The sequence below is a fragment of the Cyprinus carpio genome, chromosome A6 (assembly GCF_018340385.1).
Source record: "Cyprinus carpio isolate SPL01 chromosome A6, ASM1834038v1, whole genome shotgun sequence".
NCBI lineage: Eukaryota > Metazoa > Chordata > Actinopteri > Cypriniformes > Cyprinidae > Cyprinus > Cyprinus carpio.
In genome coordinates, this window is record NC_056577.1 from 9328500 (window position 1) to 9346640 (window position 18141).

The following is an 18141-nucleotide window of genomic DNA, read 5'->3' on the forward strand; positions in this document are numbered from 1 at the left end:
GTTTGACAGAGAAGCATGTGAGTCAAAAGCAAAATCATGTTTATATGACCAACCCCCAGTTTCCCCTGTTCTTCAGTGTAACACAATGGTTTTGAATCTGAGCTTCGAGATGCTGAGTGAAGGTTTGAAAACTCATTCAGACCTTCACATTCAGAAAAGACTTCCCATCAGGAAGATAGAGAAATAGAACCTGGAAGTTTACTCAGAGGTTTTCGCGCCTTGTTTTTTTGGCGATTTCTTGTTTCGGTTCACCCTTGTCTGAGCTGCATGAGGAAGAGAAGGATTAAACAAAGAAAGAGAAGAAGGAAGGATAGTGGCATAGTAAACAGAGGAGAGGGTTGAAAGATGAAGGCTTCCCCCTCCTCCTCAGCCCCACGAACCCAGCTGTCTAAATGGAAAGGTGGCACGACAAGGAGGAAGGAGGAGCTTACAGTTGGAGGATGCTTATTGTTATGAGATTCCTGTGTTTAGGGTTCGGTTTGTGTCCCTCAAACAAAGGCCCATTCTACTGGAAGGGATATCAGCAAGTCATTGTGATTACAGGACAAAAAGCAAGCACTATAGCCAGAGAAGCTGGAATGGCATGTCCAATGCATTTTGCAAAACACTGCATTTTGATAACACCATTTACCACAATTACAAGCGTTCACATGCACCCAATTTACAAATGACTGGAATTCACACATTGTACTTCTGAGCTAACTATATGGTTGTTGGTAAAGATATGGTTTTCAAATTCCAGATTTTAAGCTCAAGATGCTTCGAAGCATTGATCTTGGTATCATCATAAAGCGTTTCAAATTGTATCACAGGTCTATCATGCAATAATTGATCAATAAGTAATGTACAACTTTTAATTATATATATATATATATATATATATATATATATATATATATATATATATATATATATATATAAATAACATGCTAAACAAATCAAGTACAATGACTCAAGTAATCCAACTTAATTTTGCGTATCATGTCATAAAAAGATCAATAAATGACGCACAATGAATCAAGTGCAGACATCACGCCGACGGTGTGAAAACCAGATAATAAAGTTGTTTACATTTTATGGAACACGACTCTACAAAGAGATTGTAGATCTGTTACGTGCTGGTATGTGTTCCCCGACTCGTTTCCTTCTGTCGACGTCCGTCAGTCTGACTGCATCTTCTCTCAGCTCCATTGACAAAGAAAAGAAGTCTGTGCTATGATGATGCAAATACACACATACACACACAACATAAGTCATCATAACAGTCAAATTCTTAAGTGCATTCCAGCAAACCTGTATTGACTGGGACAGACCTGTCAGGACACTGTTTACTGCTTTTGTTTCTGCAATCCTTGTTAAAAGTGTAGGTGGCTGTTCTTTGATGCATTTTTTTCCTTTCTCACCTGAGGAGACAAGTATGGGGTCAAAAAGTCATCAAGTCCCAAATGTTTTGCAATTAATCTCTTTTGTCTGCCGACACTTTATGCTTGGAAAAACAACAACAGTTAAAATGCTGACGTTGACGCCTGGCACATGCACGCAACATACAGACCTAATAAAAAAAAAAAACATGAATCATGCACAGATTCTTGAGTACTGGGACAAAAAAAAAAAAAAAGATGTGTTGTGTTGTGTGTATTTTAACATGTTCAGAGGTATTATTATTATTATTATTATTATTATTATTATTATACAGGTATGTATTTGTTACTAATACAAATGTTTTCTTTCCTATCTATATATCAACACTCGAATAGAAGATAAAGTTTACTGTCATGAGCAAATATGGCTATTTGTAACACTTTAGAGAAGGTGACACATATTCACTATTAAATAAGAATTAATAGTGAGAACTGGTCCTTAAAATAAAGTGTTACATGGCTATTTATTAAAAATATTACTAATCTAGGGTTCACTTCCAAACATGAATAACATGAATTTTTTTGATTATGTGACAGGGATGACATGTTTAACGTTTATTTATTTTAAATGCCTGTGCTCATAGCAGGTGAAATATGCAGCAAAAACCATCAGGATAAAGACATTTTAAAAATGTTTTAATAAATTTTACAGTGTTGACCAGAAGTACTGAATTTATTTAAGGTATATTTTTAAATATCGGGGCTGTAATGTTTCTTGATAGAAAAATATGTATTTACATTGCTGTTTTATAATATAAATCTGCAGTTTAACATGATCTGTCATTCAATTAAAAAAATAATGTGGGTTCACCAGGGCTGCATTTATAAATACAGTAATATTGTAAAATATTATTACAATTTTAATTGTTTTCAATTGCAGTTTATTTTAATGTCATTTCTTCATGAAATGACACGGCAGAATTTTTGCAACCAATACTTCAGGTCTTTAGTGTCACATGATCCTTCAGAAATCATTCTAAAATGCTGATTTGGAAGCATGCTCAAGAAATATTTCTTATTATCAATATTGAATTTTTTTTTTTTTCAGGATTCTCTGATGAACAGACAGTTCAAAAGGATTATTTAAAAACTAAAGGCAGGTATAACTGTGAGAAGTTTTGTTTTGCCATGTGACAGGAATTAGACCAAAGCTCTGTAACAAACTACCATCATCTCAAATGATTATGAGCAAATGAATATATAAACGTAACCTCACACAGACATCTAAGCATACATGTATCAGCCATGATTTCACATCCAAAACAAATAACAGCCTCTATTTATAGAATGTTTACTGTACTTCCGTCTGCAACACAACAGGAACACCATTTTTCCGCTTCATTTCAGGAAAGTTAAAAGGTCTAACAGCCAACACATACGTTGTTATGATATAGTAACAGAGAACAAGCTCCAAAACACACAGTGACGCAAACAAACAACCACACATCCAAGCTCAGACATCTGTGCGATGCAGCTTTTCTTTAGAACCCAAATACACAACATCTCACGCACAGGCTACATGTTTGCAGGATACTAAAAATACAACAATGGGTCTGTCACAATATGATTATACCCTATAATAGCTTCCTTCCAGGTCAAATCCTCTCATCTGTCTCTCTCTACAAAGCTGCATTCGGCCACTGATCAACCCAAGGGTCCATTCATTCATTCATTCGCTTATTTTCTCACGATCTCAGCTGTGTGGAGGATGTCCTCAAAAGTCCAACAACATCCTGATAGACAGCTGAGAGTCGAGTGTGCGTGCCTATCTATAAGTGTGTGTGGTTTTAACACATCTAGAGAGGTGAGTGTTTACTATGTTTTCTTTTGAATGACTTTCAGAAGAGTTGTGATGAAGCACTGCATTTTGCAGGTCACTTTTTCAAAACTCTTCACACAGCAGTAAATTTCACATCCAAAACACACCAAAACTTCCAAATTACTTCATAGAGTCAACTCAACTCAAACAACTCATTCTTCCATAACACTAGCAACCCAACAAACACACTGTCTCATAAAACAATGAAAACCTAAAAAACAACAGGTGGCATACAATGTTCTTTTGTAAAACAAGAATGTCATCTATCTTCTAGAATTCACTGCAGTATGTTACATGGTCCTTGTTTACATTACAGTACAAAACGTTTCCTAAGTTGTGCCCTTTTGGATAGATGGTAATGAAACTGCAAACCTAACGCCTGTTCAGCTACATCTAAAGTAGGAAATTGCTGTCTTGGGGCCATTCACACAGAGTGCGTTTCTTGCTTTGAAAACGTGAGACGCAGGCAGTGGAATGGGGGAAAAACACAAGGTCTTGAGACACTGCAAAAGATGTGAGACATGAGCACAATGTTCAAATGTGTCCGTCCAGTGCATGTTTACATAGAAAAACAAGTTGTGGCCTAGTGGTTAGAGAGTTTGACTCCTAACCCTAAGGTTGTGGGTTCGAGTCTCCGGCTGGCAATACCACGACTGAGGTGCCCTTGAGCAAGGCACCGAACCCCCAACTGCTCCCCGGAGGCGCAGCATAAATGGCTGCCCACTGCTCCGTGTGTGTGTTCACCGTGTGTGTTCACTGCTGTGTGTGTGCACTTTGGATGGGTGAAATGCAGAGCACGAATTCTGAGTATGGGTCACCATACTTGGCTGTATGTCACGTAAAACCATGCAGGAAAAGTGCATTCTGCGAGAAAATGTGTGCTAGCGCCTGTAAAAAGCTGGTGTTTGTGGACAGGTGCAGTATCAGGTGAGTTTTATTATCTATGACTAATTCACTGTTATGTAGGGCCTTTGATCATAATTCAGATTCATGGTCAAGCTCAGTGGTAAGTGAGCAACAGTTTGCGCTTCCTAACAGTATCTGGCTTTCCTGTGAGTCTACTAGGGTAACAATGGTGGGAAAAAAAGTCCTTTATTGATGGTACCTATTTTCTCACGTCCACGTGAAACCAAGGACAGCATGCACTCTACGCCCTTGACAAAGACCACCAAGTACAACAAAGACACTTCTGACAAAAGGACTATCATGACAACAAAAACAAACCATTAAAGGTATACCTGAGGTTGCCGTGCAGTCCATGGCAAAAAAGGGTGGGCGAGGGGTTTACGGGATTTTACTGATTGAAAGGTGAAGTGTGTAATTTTTTTTTTTATGTTAAAATAATTTACAACTATAAGGAAGCCATTAATTGTTGATTCCTTAAAGGTGTGACTCTTTGCTGCTATCAAAACATTGATCTGTTTGTTTGAGTATCTGGACCAACCTTATACAGCAACACTGGCTCAACTAAAGCCATTTTCAAGTTATGTTTGCCTGAACAATGGAAGACTGTGGTATTAAAAATCACAATTCCATTTGTTGACAGTATTGGCACAGAAATGAGATAATGTGCAAATGTAAATGCATTATATGCATTTGAGATTAAGATTGGAATTGAGTTGAGGTTGATTTTGTGTGAAATAAACATAACCTGATTATGGTAATATTTGGGTTTTTAAAAATATGAATGAGACAAATGATATATGCCTGTATTAAAGAAAATATAATATTTTGCAAACATCATATTCATAATATACACTGTAACTGAATATTTACCATCTGTGTATATCCAAGCAAAAGTAATTATAAGTGCTATGAGAGCGACAAGACATCAAAGAAACACAGTTATTGGAGCAAATGCAAGACTATTTTTTGAAATTATTTTGAATTTGGAATATGCTATATATACTGAAAAATATACTGTAAGTATGTTTTTCAGTATACTGTTTTATAAAGAAATTAATACTTTTATTCAGCAAGGATTTAAAGTATTAAAAAAAACGGTTATTTTATTTCTTTTAATCAAATAAATACAGCCTTGGTGAGCATAAGAGACTTTTTTCAAAAACAATAAAGAATCTTATAGACCACACACTTTTTAAATGGTAGCATATACAGGTATATTTCATTAACATATAAGCATTTTCCTGATTAAAGTCTTAATCAGAATACAGTCCTTAATCTGAAAATGATGAGCATGGTCATTTCTTTGCGTGTATCTAGAATAGCATGAATCAATGGATAAATGGGCTCCCTGACTGCACTGACAGTGTATGAATTGTCAGAATTTGTGTGAAACACAAACACACACCTGCTGTTAGATACAATGATCTTCCTCCGAGGACTCGTTTTCTCACTATGTGTTAATGAGAGACCAGCTCAGCCAAAGATTCCCACCAATCCACTCAAAACAAACAACAAGGAAAATACAAATCAGTAAGAGAGAGGGGGGGGGGTGCTAAGACATCCAGGTGCTGACACAGAAAGACGTGCTATTTCATTCCCATGCTTAAAAACACTTTTTCCCCATATATACAAGTGCAAATACTGTGTGCAAATATGCCTACCCCAAACGCATGGTCTATATGTATTCAGCATGCAGGTCCCTACAGGTATTGTATTTGTAGCCTGTGTAATTATAGAAGCCTGTCAAAAACACACCTGAAAATCAGGATTATGTGGGGTTTTGCAACCAACACCATTAAATCCTCACTGGATTTTCACTCTTTGGAAACTCTAACTCAAAGACTTTGTTTGACCTCAAACAGCTCTCAGAGCTCTAAGTGCTCCTGTGGCCTTTTTTTTTTTTTTTTTTTTTTTTTGCTGACCTCTGACATCTGTACTTTGCTTTCTTTCACTCTCTTGCTTCTGGTGGAGGTATCCTAAAGCTGTGCTATGTGTCTACATATATTTATGTATGCAAAAATTAACTTTTTGCCAAGTCGGCCAATAGTAAATAAATGAAGAAAATGTATCATGCATGAATATTTATTTCAGCCATTAAAATGCATTTTGCATTTTTTTTTAATAAAATTTTTTTTAAATGTACACTGCACAAAAGCTCTATGTTGCAATTTTTTAAAGTAAAAAAGGTATATTTTATAAAAACAATTATTATAGTCGATATTCCTAATGAAATCACTGAATGCTGAATCATTGGGTAAACACATGCACTTTTTTCACAAATGCAGTCACAAGAACTCTAGAGGGACGTCAGCACAGCTCTTAGAAAACAAGTTACTTTTGTCTAGCTAACATCATTTACAGAGGGGGCGCCTACACATGATCAAGGTTACACACCAACCGAAAAACAACTCAGTATTCTCTATTGTTGTGACATTTAAAACGATATCTGTCATATCTTGTTTTACTTCATACAAACCCGGACAAATACTTGTTTTCACTCCAGGAAGATCTGGCAGTTATGTTGTTGCGTGCAGGATTGTGAAAGACATAAAACTCCTGACTAATGCAATAAATTATGCTTACCCTGCAGCTGCAAGCATACAAGAAAGTCCTCGTACTGCTGTGCCAAATGTTATGAAATCTGATGTACTGAAGACGCCCTGCAGACAAAACCGTCTAGACGCCGTTCGCCGTAACGCTATACCTGGCTCAGATGTGTGTGGTGATTCAGCCAATGCCCTAGCGTATGTTTATCATGTTTACTGAGTAACATCTACAGCAAAGTGATTTTACAGATTGCAAAAAGGTGGGTTTCAAACACATCGAAGTTACATAAACACATAGGCCTGTGTACCCACACACAAAGAGAAAGTAGGATAGAGTGTACAAATGAACTGAACCATTAAAATAAACATAACAGTATTGATTTTGTTTTTTGTTTAGTTTTTTTTTACATAGATAAGTGTTGCATTGACGTCTGCATGTCTTCATTCTTCCTACCAATGAAAGTGTGACTTCAAAATTTGAAAATGCCGCCACAGGATGAAATCAACCGCTATGACGGAAACCACACGAACAAAATGACACCTACTTATCGAGATCACAACTCAGGGTACACCCAACAGACTAAAAACTTTCACAGACACTTCACCACAAAAATGGGTTTTTACTCACTATAATAGACCAATGAGTGTGGTTTTCAGCCCAACCAAACTATCAGGTACAGATACTGTTATCTGTCCACAAAGTCCTCCAGCCACACACATCTGACTGAAACTTGTCAGCAACAGCCATTCTATAACATCTATTAGTTTGTTAGAAAATTTTTTTATGAATTTAGAAAGAATTTCAGAATGATCGAAAATATTAACAATGATTGCGTTTCTGAAGGCCTCAAATTAATGTTATGCTTTTACAATACTTATAATACTATCATTAGTAACATGTCAACATTGTCCAAATTGACCATATTTAGTTACGTAATACATGTTTCTGATCGTATTGTTCACGACTAATCTGTGCATGTTATTCCACAAAAGCCTTTGTCATTTTAATTAAAAATGTAACATCCTGTGCGTCGTCTAAAATGATTTTTTTCTCTTGAAGATGTCGCTTGACTTTTGGACATTATTAATTACAAGATTACTAGTTATTTAAACATTGTTTTAGCAAACTTTCATTTGGTGTTGATATGTTTTGGTATTGTAATACCCACTTTTCACAGAACTTCAAACGTTTTTTTCCCCTTCATTGAACATTCTGCTTCACTTGAAAATATGTCAGAGTGCGCTGTAATTAGAGTGACACACTATAGTGAATTAATTACCTTTTGCAATAAAATTTATTCCATTTTTTTTTTTATCCTCACTTAAATAAAATTGGTTGCAAAAGGCAATTCACTCCAGCACCAGACAATTAATGTGACTACATTCAGACAGTTTGAAATACCAAAATCTTGACTGGCATACTCTGAGATCAATCTATTCATTATCTGTTAAGCATGATATCATATTTTTTAATTACTTTTAAATGAAAGCTGTTATAAAGTGCTTCTAGATTTACAACTGCGATTTTAGTTGTTGTGAGAGTAAAACATAGTCACATATGTTTAAATAATATTTCATGCTGCCCTTTAAAAATATTGCTGGGCCATTTACTTGCATGTGTTGATATTCGAAGTTTTTATGCATGATTTAAAACTACGACTTGCGCCATCTGCTGGCTTGGTTAAAAAGCTGTCTGTTTACATATAACATAGAAATAGCGCCATCTACTGTTGACACAAGACAATTCCATAAATCCTGACAATACATAGTGTGCCAAGAAAAATAACCAGAAATCATGTTGAAAAGCAACAGATAGAGTTTTAGTCTTTCTGTATTGATAGTTTGTGCAAGACAATTTATTGTACTTTGAAGTTTTCATCGAGGCAACAATACTAACATAATATATATATATATATATATATATATATATATATATATATATATATATATATATATATATATATATATAAAATTTAACATAGCAATTTCTATAAAAATTTTAAAATAATGCTCTAGTCAATAATCACAAAGAACTATAATTGGTTCAACCTCACCAGCGCAGAGAACAGTAACAGGTATCACGTGACAGGGTCGCGCCTAAGTCTAAAAAATTGTTTTGCCACGTAACAACTTGCCAACTTAACAAGTTTTAGCCACTAGATTAAAAACATAATTAAGCGTTAAAACAGCAAGATTATTAATTATACTTTAAGCACTATATGGGTCTACTCGATCAATCAAACTTCTAAGACGCTAGGCTTCGCCTGTTTTGCGTAACTCCATACTTTCACATTAACAAATACTGTTTTTTATTTTATTTCAACTGTTGACATTTTTCTGTAGTTTTAGTATCTTTATTGAAACTGTATAACCTCAACACGACGTCATGCCCCCAGCAGAAAGCTCGAAAATGATTGGCCACAATTGTCCAATTGTAGCGGCAGCACCGAAAAGCAACAATCTGATTGGATCCTGGTGGCGCGAATATTATCACATGGTACAGCATTTCGCGCGAAAACTTCGGAAACAGCTCGCGTGTTTCTTGTGCTAGACGGGACGGAAAGTACATTATTGTTATAACTCTGTAATAACAATTTATTACAAAAATGGATCTTATGGAACATGGAGCAAATCCGAATGCTGGTCAGATGATCAAGGACGAATTGGCGGAAAAATGCCAAAAATTATTCCAGGCTTTTTTGGAAGAGTGAGTAAATGAGGTGTCCCTTATTGTTCTTCAGTATCACGAAATGATACACGATGGGTAACCGTATAACAATAATACCTATAAAACATTACACGCTTTTTAGTCGCTTGTTTTCATGTTAAACTACATATATATATTTATACGAAATTATATAATAAATATGCTTGCTTGAACATTATACTTGTGCACGTGAACATGCATTTTCTTTGCTATTTGTATAATAATTATATTTTGCGTGTGATATGTATAACTTTTTTTTTGTGATCAGAATATTATAGTAATAGTTTGGTGCACCGTTCGCAGGTTTCAGAATAGTGATGGAGAAGTGAAGTACTTGCGGGACGCAGAGGAGTTGATCCGGCCGGAAAGGAACACACTCGTGGTCAGTTTTACAGACCTGGAGGGCTTTAATCAAGAACTGGCAACCGCCATCCAGGAGGAGTTCTACAGGTGTGAAAGGAGCCAAAAGAAATTTAAAATCGTTTTCATACATTGCTTTTGAATTTAGTCACCATATACTTTGCTTGGTTCATCTTACTGTTTCATTGTATGTTCTCAGTAGTGTAATTATTAAGCTTAAAACATTATCATGTAACCCATAATCTCAGTTATTGTGTAGCAGTGTGTGTAATATGAGTATATGTACTGCAAATTGATGAAACATTCGGCACAGGCTTTGACTGCTTTATGAAACTGATAACTCATTGTTATTACCTGCATGTACAAAGAAACACTTTTCGTTCTGTTTTGTATTAGACTTCACCCCTACCTGTGCCACGCTGTGCGTAATTTTGCCCGGGATCACGGAGAAGTTCCTACCTCAAAGGAATTCTATGTTGCCTTCCAGGATCTACCAACCAGACACAAGTAAAGAGAATTATAAGACAGTGTGATGACTAATTAATCATTCCAAACTAAAATACTGTCAATTCTGAACAAATGCCTCAATAACTAATGTGCTCCTGTTCTGGGTTCCATGCAGGATTCGTGAGTTGAGCGTGGCGAAGGTTGGCTCACTTGTGCGCATCAGCGGCCAGGTTGTCCGTACTCACCCGGTTCACCCGGAGCTGGTGAGCGGGACCTTCCTGTGCTTGGACTGTCAGGGAGCGATAAAGGATGTGGAGCAGCAGTTTAAATACACTCAGCCGAGCATTTGCCGCAACCCTGTGTGCAACAACCGTAGACGCTTTCTCCTGGATACAAACAAATCCAAATTCGTCGACTTCCAGAAGGTATGACAAGAAGCTGTAAATTTGTATGCTTTTTCCTGTCGTGAAATGATAGAGAAATAACAGTGCAAAGCATGTATAGGTATATTCCTTGAGGAAAAAAATAGAAATTTTTCTGTAAAATATTTTCTGCAACACACAAGTTAAGTGTGAAAAAGCTATTTTTACATGATAATTTCAATAACATTTGAAAATAAAAAATCTTAAATTTAAACTTAAAAAAAAAGGTTCTAATGTAATGCCTTCGTGCATTCATGTTTGAAGTGAATGGAGAACTAATGTCCAGGAAATAAAACAATTAAATCAGTAAATATTGAAAATAAAAAGGTGATTCAATGGATGTTTCTAATGTCAGTTTCTAGTGGCATAGAAAAGTGTATTTTGATGATTTACTTGCTTTGATTCCAGGTTCGTATCCAGGAGACACAGGCTGAGCTGCCACGCGGCTCCATTCCTCGCAGTATGGAGGTGATCCTGCGGGCTGAGGCTGTGGAGTCGGCACAGGCCGGTGACAAATGTGACTTCATTGGCTCTCTCATTGTTGTGCCAGATGTATCCCAACTGTCCACACCAGGTACACATCTCTCATCCAGTCGGCCATCACTGATATTTACACAGTGGTTACAAGTCTGAGTATGCAATTATGTTTGTTTCAGGTGTGCGAGCCGAGACCAGTTCTCGTACAGCTGGGGTGCAAGGTTACGAGAATGAGGGACTTCGTGGGCTTAAAGCGCTGGGTGTCAGAGAACTTTCCTACAAACTTGCATTTTTGGCATGCCACGTAGCCCCCACCAATCCTAGAGTAAGAGTGAAGCCCACCATTATGGCATGACAGTCTCATTTTCTGTTATATCAGATTATTTTACTGGGATGCCTCTGTTTGTAGTTTGGTGGTAAGGAGATCCGGGATGAGGAGCAGACAGCGGAGAGCATCAAGAAACAGATGACGGTACAGGAGTGGGAGAAGGTGTTTGAGATGAGTCAAGATAAAAACCTCTACCACAACCTCTGCACCAGCCTCTTCCCTACCATTCACGGTGAGTCACTATCAACAACAATATGTCTTGCAATCAAAATTAGGGATGCACGATATTATCAGAAAGTTATCGGAATCGGCTGATAAAGGCTCAGAATGTAGACATCAGCATCAGTGAATTTGAACAGATTTATGCCAATATGCCTTGCTGATAACACGAACAGCGCACATGTGCTCAGGGTGTGCTAGTGCTAAGATCATTTCTGAATCATGATTATATTCAATGTTTTGGATTGCCGCATTCTGAGAAAGTATGTACAGAATGACACTCCAGTGTGTGATAGAGTAAATAGACCAGTGCCTGCTGCAGCTAAAGCCTCCCCTGGGTCCTAATGCCCTTCTGATAAGACATTTTATTGAATCTGGGGGGCTGTTGGCCTACTTGTAATAAAATGAAAATTAAAATATACAAATAACATTAAGATGATTGTGTTTCTGAATAAATAAGGCAAGTCTGTTTTGAAGGTCAAAAGCAATAGCTTACATGAATAAAAATTACAAACATGACACTTGTAAATTAAATAATTTTATATATACAGATTTATTCATTAAAATGTAATATAATTTTTAAAATGGATTAAGAAAACTTAAATACAAGAAGCTCTAAAAGATTTTTATAAATTTAACAGTTTTGCTTTAGATTATCTATTAATGTTAAATCCACAAATAAAATGTTAAGGTTTCAGCTGCTTCTGTCTTAAAAAAAACAAACAAAAACAAAAAATAGCAGAGATTGATTTTGTTATAGTTATTTTCAAGGCTTTCAATGTACTCTCATAAAAAAAAAAAAAAAAAGAATTAATGTTTATTAGTTCTAGCAAATAAGTTTTTTCATTTTTATATTTAAATTTCTGCACAGGAGAGACATATATCGGTATCAGTTATCGGCAAAAATAGTAATAGGAAAAATATCGGCATGTTGGATATCGGTAAAAATCTAATATTGTGCATCCCTAATCAAAATGAATTCATATATAAGTAGTCAACCAGTAGGGATTTTTAAGTGGCCAATGGCAAAAGCAGTAATAGGAGAGTGGTTTGGCTGATATAATGCAGATAAATAAATATTGAAAAAGTGTAAATTTGCAGTTGTTACCCTAAAGGGATAGTTTACCCTAAAATAAAAATCAGTGATCAATTACTCAACCTCAAATTTTTATAATCGCATAAGATTTATATTTATCTTCTAAACACAAAGACATTGTAAAAGTAATCCATATGAACCAAGCAGTTCTAACACGTCAAGCAAGCACATTTTAGCTGCTGTTTACCCTATTTGATGTGCTGTATGTATGTTATATGTGTCTCTTCACAAGACTTGGATTAAATTGCTAGATTCATATGGATTTCTCTTTATGAATTTTTTTTTATAAAATAAATAAATACATTTTTTAACCCTTTAAAGTGTTATTTCTACCTGATCTGTCCTTTGTAATTACTTTGAGTCGTGTAACCACATGTAGTTGTGTTGATTTATTCATAAAATAGATTTAGAATAAAACCTGTTAATATAAACAATCATACAAAACAAATTTGTAGGTTATCTTGACTAGACGTGTGTGATACAGTTAATTTCTTATTTCTGATACGGAATCTGTTGTTTTCAGGTAATGATGAGGTAAAGCGGGGGATTCTGCTCATGTTGTTTGGAGGTGTTCCCAAAACCACCATGGAGGGCACATCTCTGAGAGGAGACATCAACGTCTGCATCGTGGGAGACCCCAGCACAGCCAAGAGCCAGTTCCTTAAGTAAGACTTATTCATCTTCTAAAGCACGAGCACTGTTACCGGACTACACTAATGTGATTATTCTTGAACAAGTTAAAAACTGTAGAATAAAACACATATCAGACAGTGTCTTCTTCCAAATTGTGTTTTAAAAATGAGAAGATGTATTAGTTCTCAGACGTTTGGCTGTTATTCAGGCATGTTGAGGAGTTCAGTCCACGCGCGGTCTACACCAGCGGTAAAGCCTCGAGCGCGGCCGGTCTCACAGCTGCTGTGGTGAGAGATGAGGAATCACACGAGTTTGTCATTGAAGCCGGAGCGCTCATGTTGGCTGACAATGTGAGTTATCTTTATAAATTATTTGTGTTAAACCCTTGTACATCTGAGTATGTTTTGTCACTGAAATCCCTGTTGATTTGATATTGTTGTCCATAGGGTGTTTGCTGCATTGATGAGTTTGATAAGATGGAAATGAGAGACCAAGTGGCTATCCATGAAGCTATGGAGCAACAGACCATCTCCATCACCAAAGCAGGGGTCAAGGTAAGGGTCAAAGATTAAAATGCAGATTTATAGGACACATATTCGCATTTGTGACATATTTCTACTAGCAGTTTGGATAAAAAAAAAAATGTGATAAGGTAATTATTAGAGGTCGAACTAATATAATGACACATCCGTGTTTTTTCAGCTGTGAACATTAAAGGGATAGTTCACCCAAAAATGAAAATTACTTCATGATTTACTCACCCTCAAGCCATCCTAGGTGTATATGACTTTCTTATTTTAGACGAATACAATCAGAGTTATATTAAAAAAATGTCCTGGCTCTTCCAAGCTTTATAATGGAAGTGAATGGTGGATTTTGACGCAAAATAAATGGTTGTTGTATTTTATAATTGTTCTATTAAAAAAATGTAGGCCACTCTGAATGCTCGCACATCCATCTTGGCTGCAGCAAACCCAGTGAGTGGGCGTTACGACCGCTCCAAATCTCTCAAACAGAACATCAACCTGACGGCACCCATCATGTCACGTTTTGATCTCTTCTTCATCCTGGTAGACGACTGCAATGAGGTATGAGCCGACAATGCAACAGCCTATGAAGATGATTGTGGATACTGCAGGATGTTGTTAGACTGTTAGTAAATCCCTCTGTCTCTCCCTTCAGGTCACTGATTATGCCATAGCCAGACGTATAGTGGATCTCCACTCCAGAATTCAGAATTCGGTTGACCGTGTCTACAGTCTAGATGAGATTCGCAGATACATGCTGTTTGCTCGCCAGTTCAAACCAAAGGTGAGAATTTATCTTCATTCTTTCTGATATAATTAGAACCAGAAGGAAAAAGGATCTGCACACAAAAATACAGGCAAAAGCTTTTGTAGAAATGCTTGAACCAAAAATGTTTTTGTGCGTGAATCATTTCGTTTTTGTATGTACTGGTGTTTGGCGCTACTCATTTGATCTCATTGTCACAATGTCAGCTATTTCTTAACTGTGTCTCGATCTGTGTGTGTGTGTGGTATCAGATCTCAAAGGAGTCTGAGGAATTCATTGTGGAGCAGTACAAGCGTCTGAGACAGCGGGACGGCTCCGGAGTCACTAAATCAGCCTGGAGAATCACAGTCCGCCAGCTGGAAAGCTTGATTCGTCTTTCCGAGAGCATGGCAAGGATGCACTGTTGTGATGAGGTGTGTATGAAAAAAGGGAAAAACTAAAGCATGATTTTTGTTTTCTCTAATTATTTTGGTCAGCTAATCTCTAAAATAAATATCAATAATACTTAAAAATGTTGGTAATATTTTACAATAAGGTCCCATTAGTTAAAATAAATTAACTAAAATAAACAATTTATTGGTTATAAGAATTTATTCGTTTTTGTTGATGTTAGTTAATAAAAATACAGCTGTTCATTGTAAGCTCATGTCTATTAATATTAACATATAAACTTTTGATTTTAATAATGAATTTGTAAACGTTCTAAGATGTGAAGCTATTTAGTAATTCAGGTCTGTCAAATGTCAATCCATATCAATTCACCAAATTATTTCAGTTATTTCTAAAGGTCTTTGCAACATACAACAGCAAATATACCAAAACCCAGAAAGACACTCACTACGCAAACAAGTATGACTAACAACAGGATAAAAATGACAAGCAATTTTCTCTGTTTTTCCAACTAAATTATCTCTTATCTGTGGAAAGCACACTTTTGTTCTTCCGCCCTCTCTCTACAATGTACAATCACACACATACTGTACAGACACACACACACACACACACACAGAGACAAAAACATACACATACACATACAGAAAGTTGTTGTCAGCACTGCCCCATGATTTATTTTTAATAGTTTGCAAGACTATAGCTTAATAGCTTAAAGACATTTCTTAGTAGTAAGGTGGTACAGTTTCGCTAATAGAGACACAGTTGAGAGACATCATCACTTTGGGGGTGCATTATTTTTTTTAATAATTCAACAGCGCATCACCAATTATTCTGTACTTCTGTCTTCCTGTTTCTATCTTTTAGGTTATGCCAAAGCATGTCAAAGAGGCGTTCAGGCTTCTGAATAAGTCCATCATTCGGGTCGAGACTCCTGATATTAATCTGGATCAGGAGGAAGAGGAAGCTATGGAGGAGGAAGACAACAATCCGATGAATGGTACAGTCATCCTCTAAATAAAGTCATTTTGATAAATCAGTCTAGTGCAGCATGTTTCTGAACCAATGATTATCAACTAGGAGGCTCCAATATGTCTTATTTAAATTGTGTTGTATTATTCTTACTTAAAAGTATAGTGCACCCAAAATTGAAAAGTCGTCATCATTTACTCACCCTCATGTTGATCCAATCATGTATAACTTACATTCTTCTGTTGAAGAATGTTGGGAACTGAAAGTGTTTTGTTATCAACATTCCTCAAAATATCATCTTTTAGGTTCTACAAAAGAATGTAAGTCATACAGGTTTGTAACAACATGAGGGTGAGGAAATGGTGACAGACTTTTCATTTTTGGCTGGACTGTCCCTTTAAAATTCTTCAAAAACAAAAAATATGTATAGCATTAAACTAATATCATATTTTTATTTTATTTTAATTACAACCGAAGTATCAGAGGTACATATAAGCCTAGATAAGAGCATCTTAGAGTCAAAAAGTTCCACTGTTCTAAACATCTGTTTTCTTGCTCTTTTTAGGGCATGATGCACCTAACGGTGTGAATGGAGATGTTAATGCAGAAGTGAATGGTCACGAGCACACAAATGGTATTAATGGTCACGGAGTCAACGGAGAAAGCACTAAACCTTCACTGCGACTGTCATTTGCGGAGTATAAACGCATTTCTAACCTGTTGGTGCTACATCTGCGTCACGCTGAGGAAGGTGAGCACTCTGTACAAGTCTTAGCACAAAGTCCAAGTAATTATTATGCACTTATAACAATAATAACAACATGACAAGGTCAGACAAACACAGCCCACAGGAATCTAATTTGTACTGTGCCATTTCTCCTAGCCGAGGACGAGACTGCACTTAAGAAGAGTGAAGTAGTGAACTGGTACCTGAAGGAAATCGAATCCGAGATTGATTCAGAAATGGAACTCATGAATAAGAAGACAATGATAGAGAAAATTATCCACAGACTGGTTCACTGTGTAAGGAAACATTTCATGTGATTTAAACCTCTTTTATGTGTAATTTGAATATGTTGTGTGGAGGCTACATTAAGCGTTATAACCAAAACGTATTCACTTTTATCTTGATCAGGATTATATTTTGATTGAGCTGACACAGTCTGGGCTGAAAGGGTCTGCCGAGTCCAGCGGAACAGAATCTCAGGAGGAAGATGTTACGCTGGTGGTCAACCCCAACTACACATTTGATGACTAGACTTTTTGACCTTTACATTCTCTGCTGTATCAACTCCAAATAAGAGATTGTTGGATCAGGAAGTGGTGGTGTCCCTCTTCAGTCTCTTCTCTTTTTGTAAATTGCTTCTGCTCTGGTTTTAGCTTTTTCCCCACTGTTTTTGCATTGCTTCATATGGCTATAACCTTAATTTTAAGAGGATTTGTGACCTTGCAAAAACAAGCTCTTTGTAAATATGGTTGTTTTTATTCTAGTGTTTTAGAACATTTTAGAATGTTATTAATGGACATGCATACAATGTTTTGCATATATAGTTTATAATGTTTTATTAAAAGTGCTATCCTTGTGTAATGTCAAAAGAAATTGTGTTCATTATGCAATACATTTGAATTCGTATTTTTCTGCTGAAAAACAAGTTTTCATTTATATGTTTAAAAAAGAAATTAGATGCTAGTCATGTGTGGAAATTACTTAAAATGTTCTTGGACAGTTGTCAGTAGAAACTGCACGTTCAGATTCCTTGGATTTTTGAACGGAACATTTGCATATATTAATAAATATATAAACAAAAAATTAAAAATGTCTAATTTTGGCTATGCTTAAGTTTGATTTTTAAAAATATTTTAAAGTTTACAGTACATAAATTAACTAAAGCTTATTAAAATTCTAAGAAGTGCAAATCAATACAAGTTGATACAATACAACTGAATTATTACTTTTTATGTTTTTAATTCAGTTATAGGTAAGCAACCTATGTAAAACTTAAAAAGATGAAAGTGTAAATTTTCACTAAGAAATGTCAAATGTATTTTTTTTTATTCAAAGAACAATATCATGCATTATTTTATCATGAAACCATCAAAAAGAA

At 35.9% G+C, this 18141-nt stretch overlaps 1 protein-coding gene and 1 long non-coding RNA gene across 3 annotated transcripts; one reads left to right on the forward strand and one right to left on the reverse strand.

Annotated features, from left to right (window-relative positions):
* Window positions 1-925: 925 nt before the first annotated feature.
* Window positions 926-6907, reverse strand: LOC122145228. 2 transcript variants are annotated; one of them, XR_006160175.1, is made up of 3 exons: window positions 6730-6907; window positions 1314-1403; window positions 926-1213 (listed from the first exon to the last, which is right to left on the reverse strand). It is a non-coding gene; the product is annotated as an uncharacterized LOC122145228 (long non-coding RNA). The 2 variants fall into 2 exon arrangements; XR_006160174.1 differs by lacking the exon at window positions 6730-6907 and adding an exon at window positions 5552-5695.
* A 2282-nt stretch (window positions 6908-9189) lies between these two features.
* On the forward strand, window positions 9190-17792 carry LOC109054529 (DNA replication licensing factor MCM6-like). Its single transcript, XM_042757930.1, has 17 exons — window positions 9190-9399; window positions 9703-9849; window positions 10156-10266; window positions 10382-10631; window positions 11037-11202; window positions 11285-11430; window positions 11515-11665; window positions 13272-13413; window positions 13590-13731; window positions 13828-13935; window positions 14314-14469; window positions 14564-14692; window positions 14926-15087; window positions 15932-16064; window positions 16602-16787; window positions 16920-17059; window positions 17172-17792. Exons 1-17 carry the CDS (start codon window positions 9299-9301, stop codon window positions 17292-17294), a joined length of 2493 nt encoding a protein of 830 aa, XP_042613864.1. The 5' UTR covers window positions 9190-9298; the 3' UTR covers window positions 17295-17792.
* The last annotated feature ends 349 nt before the right edge of the window (window positions 17793-18141 follow it).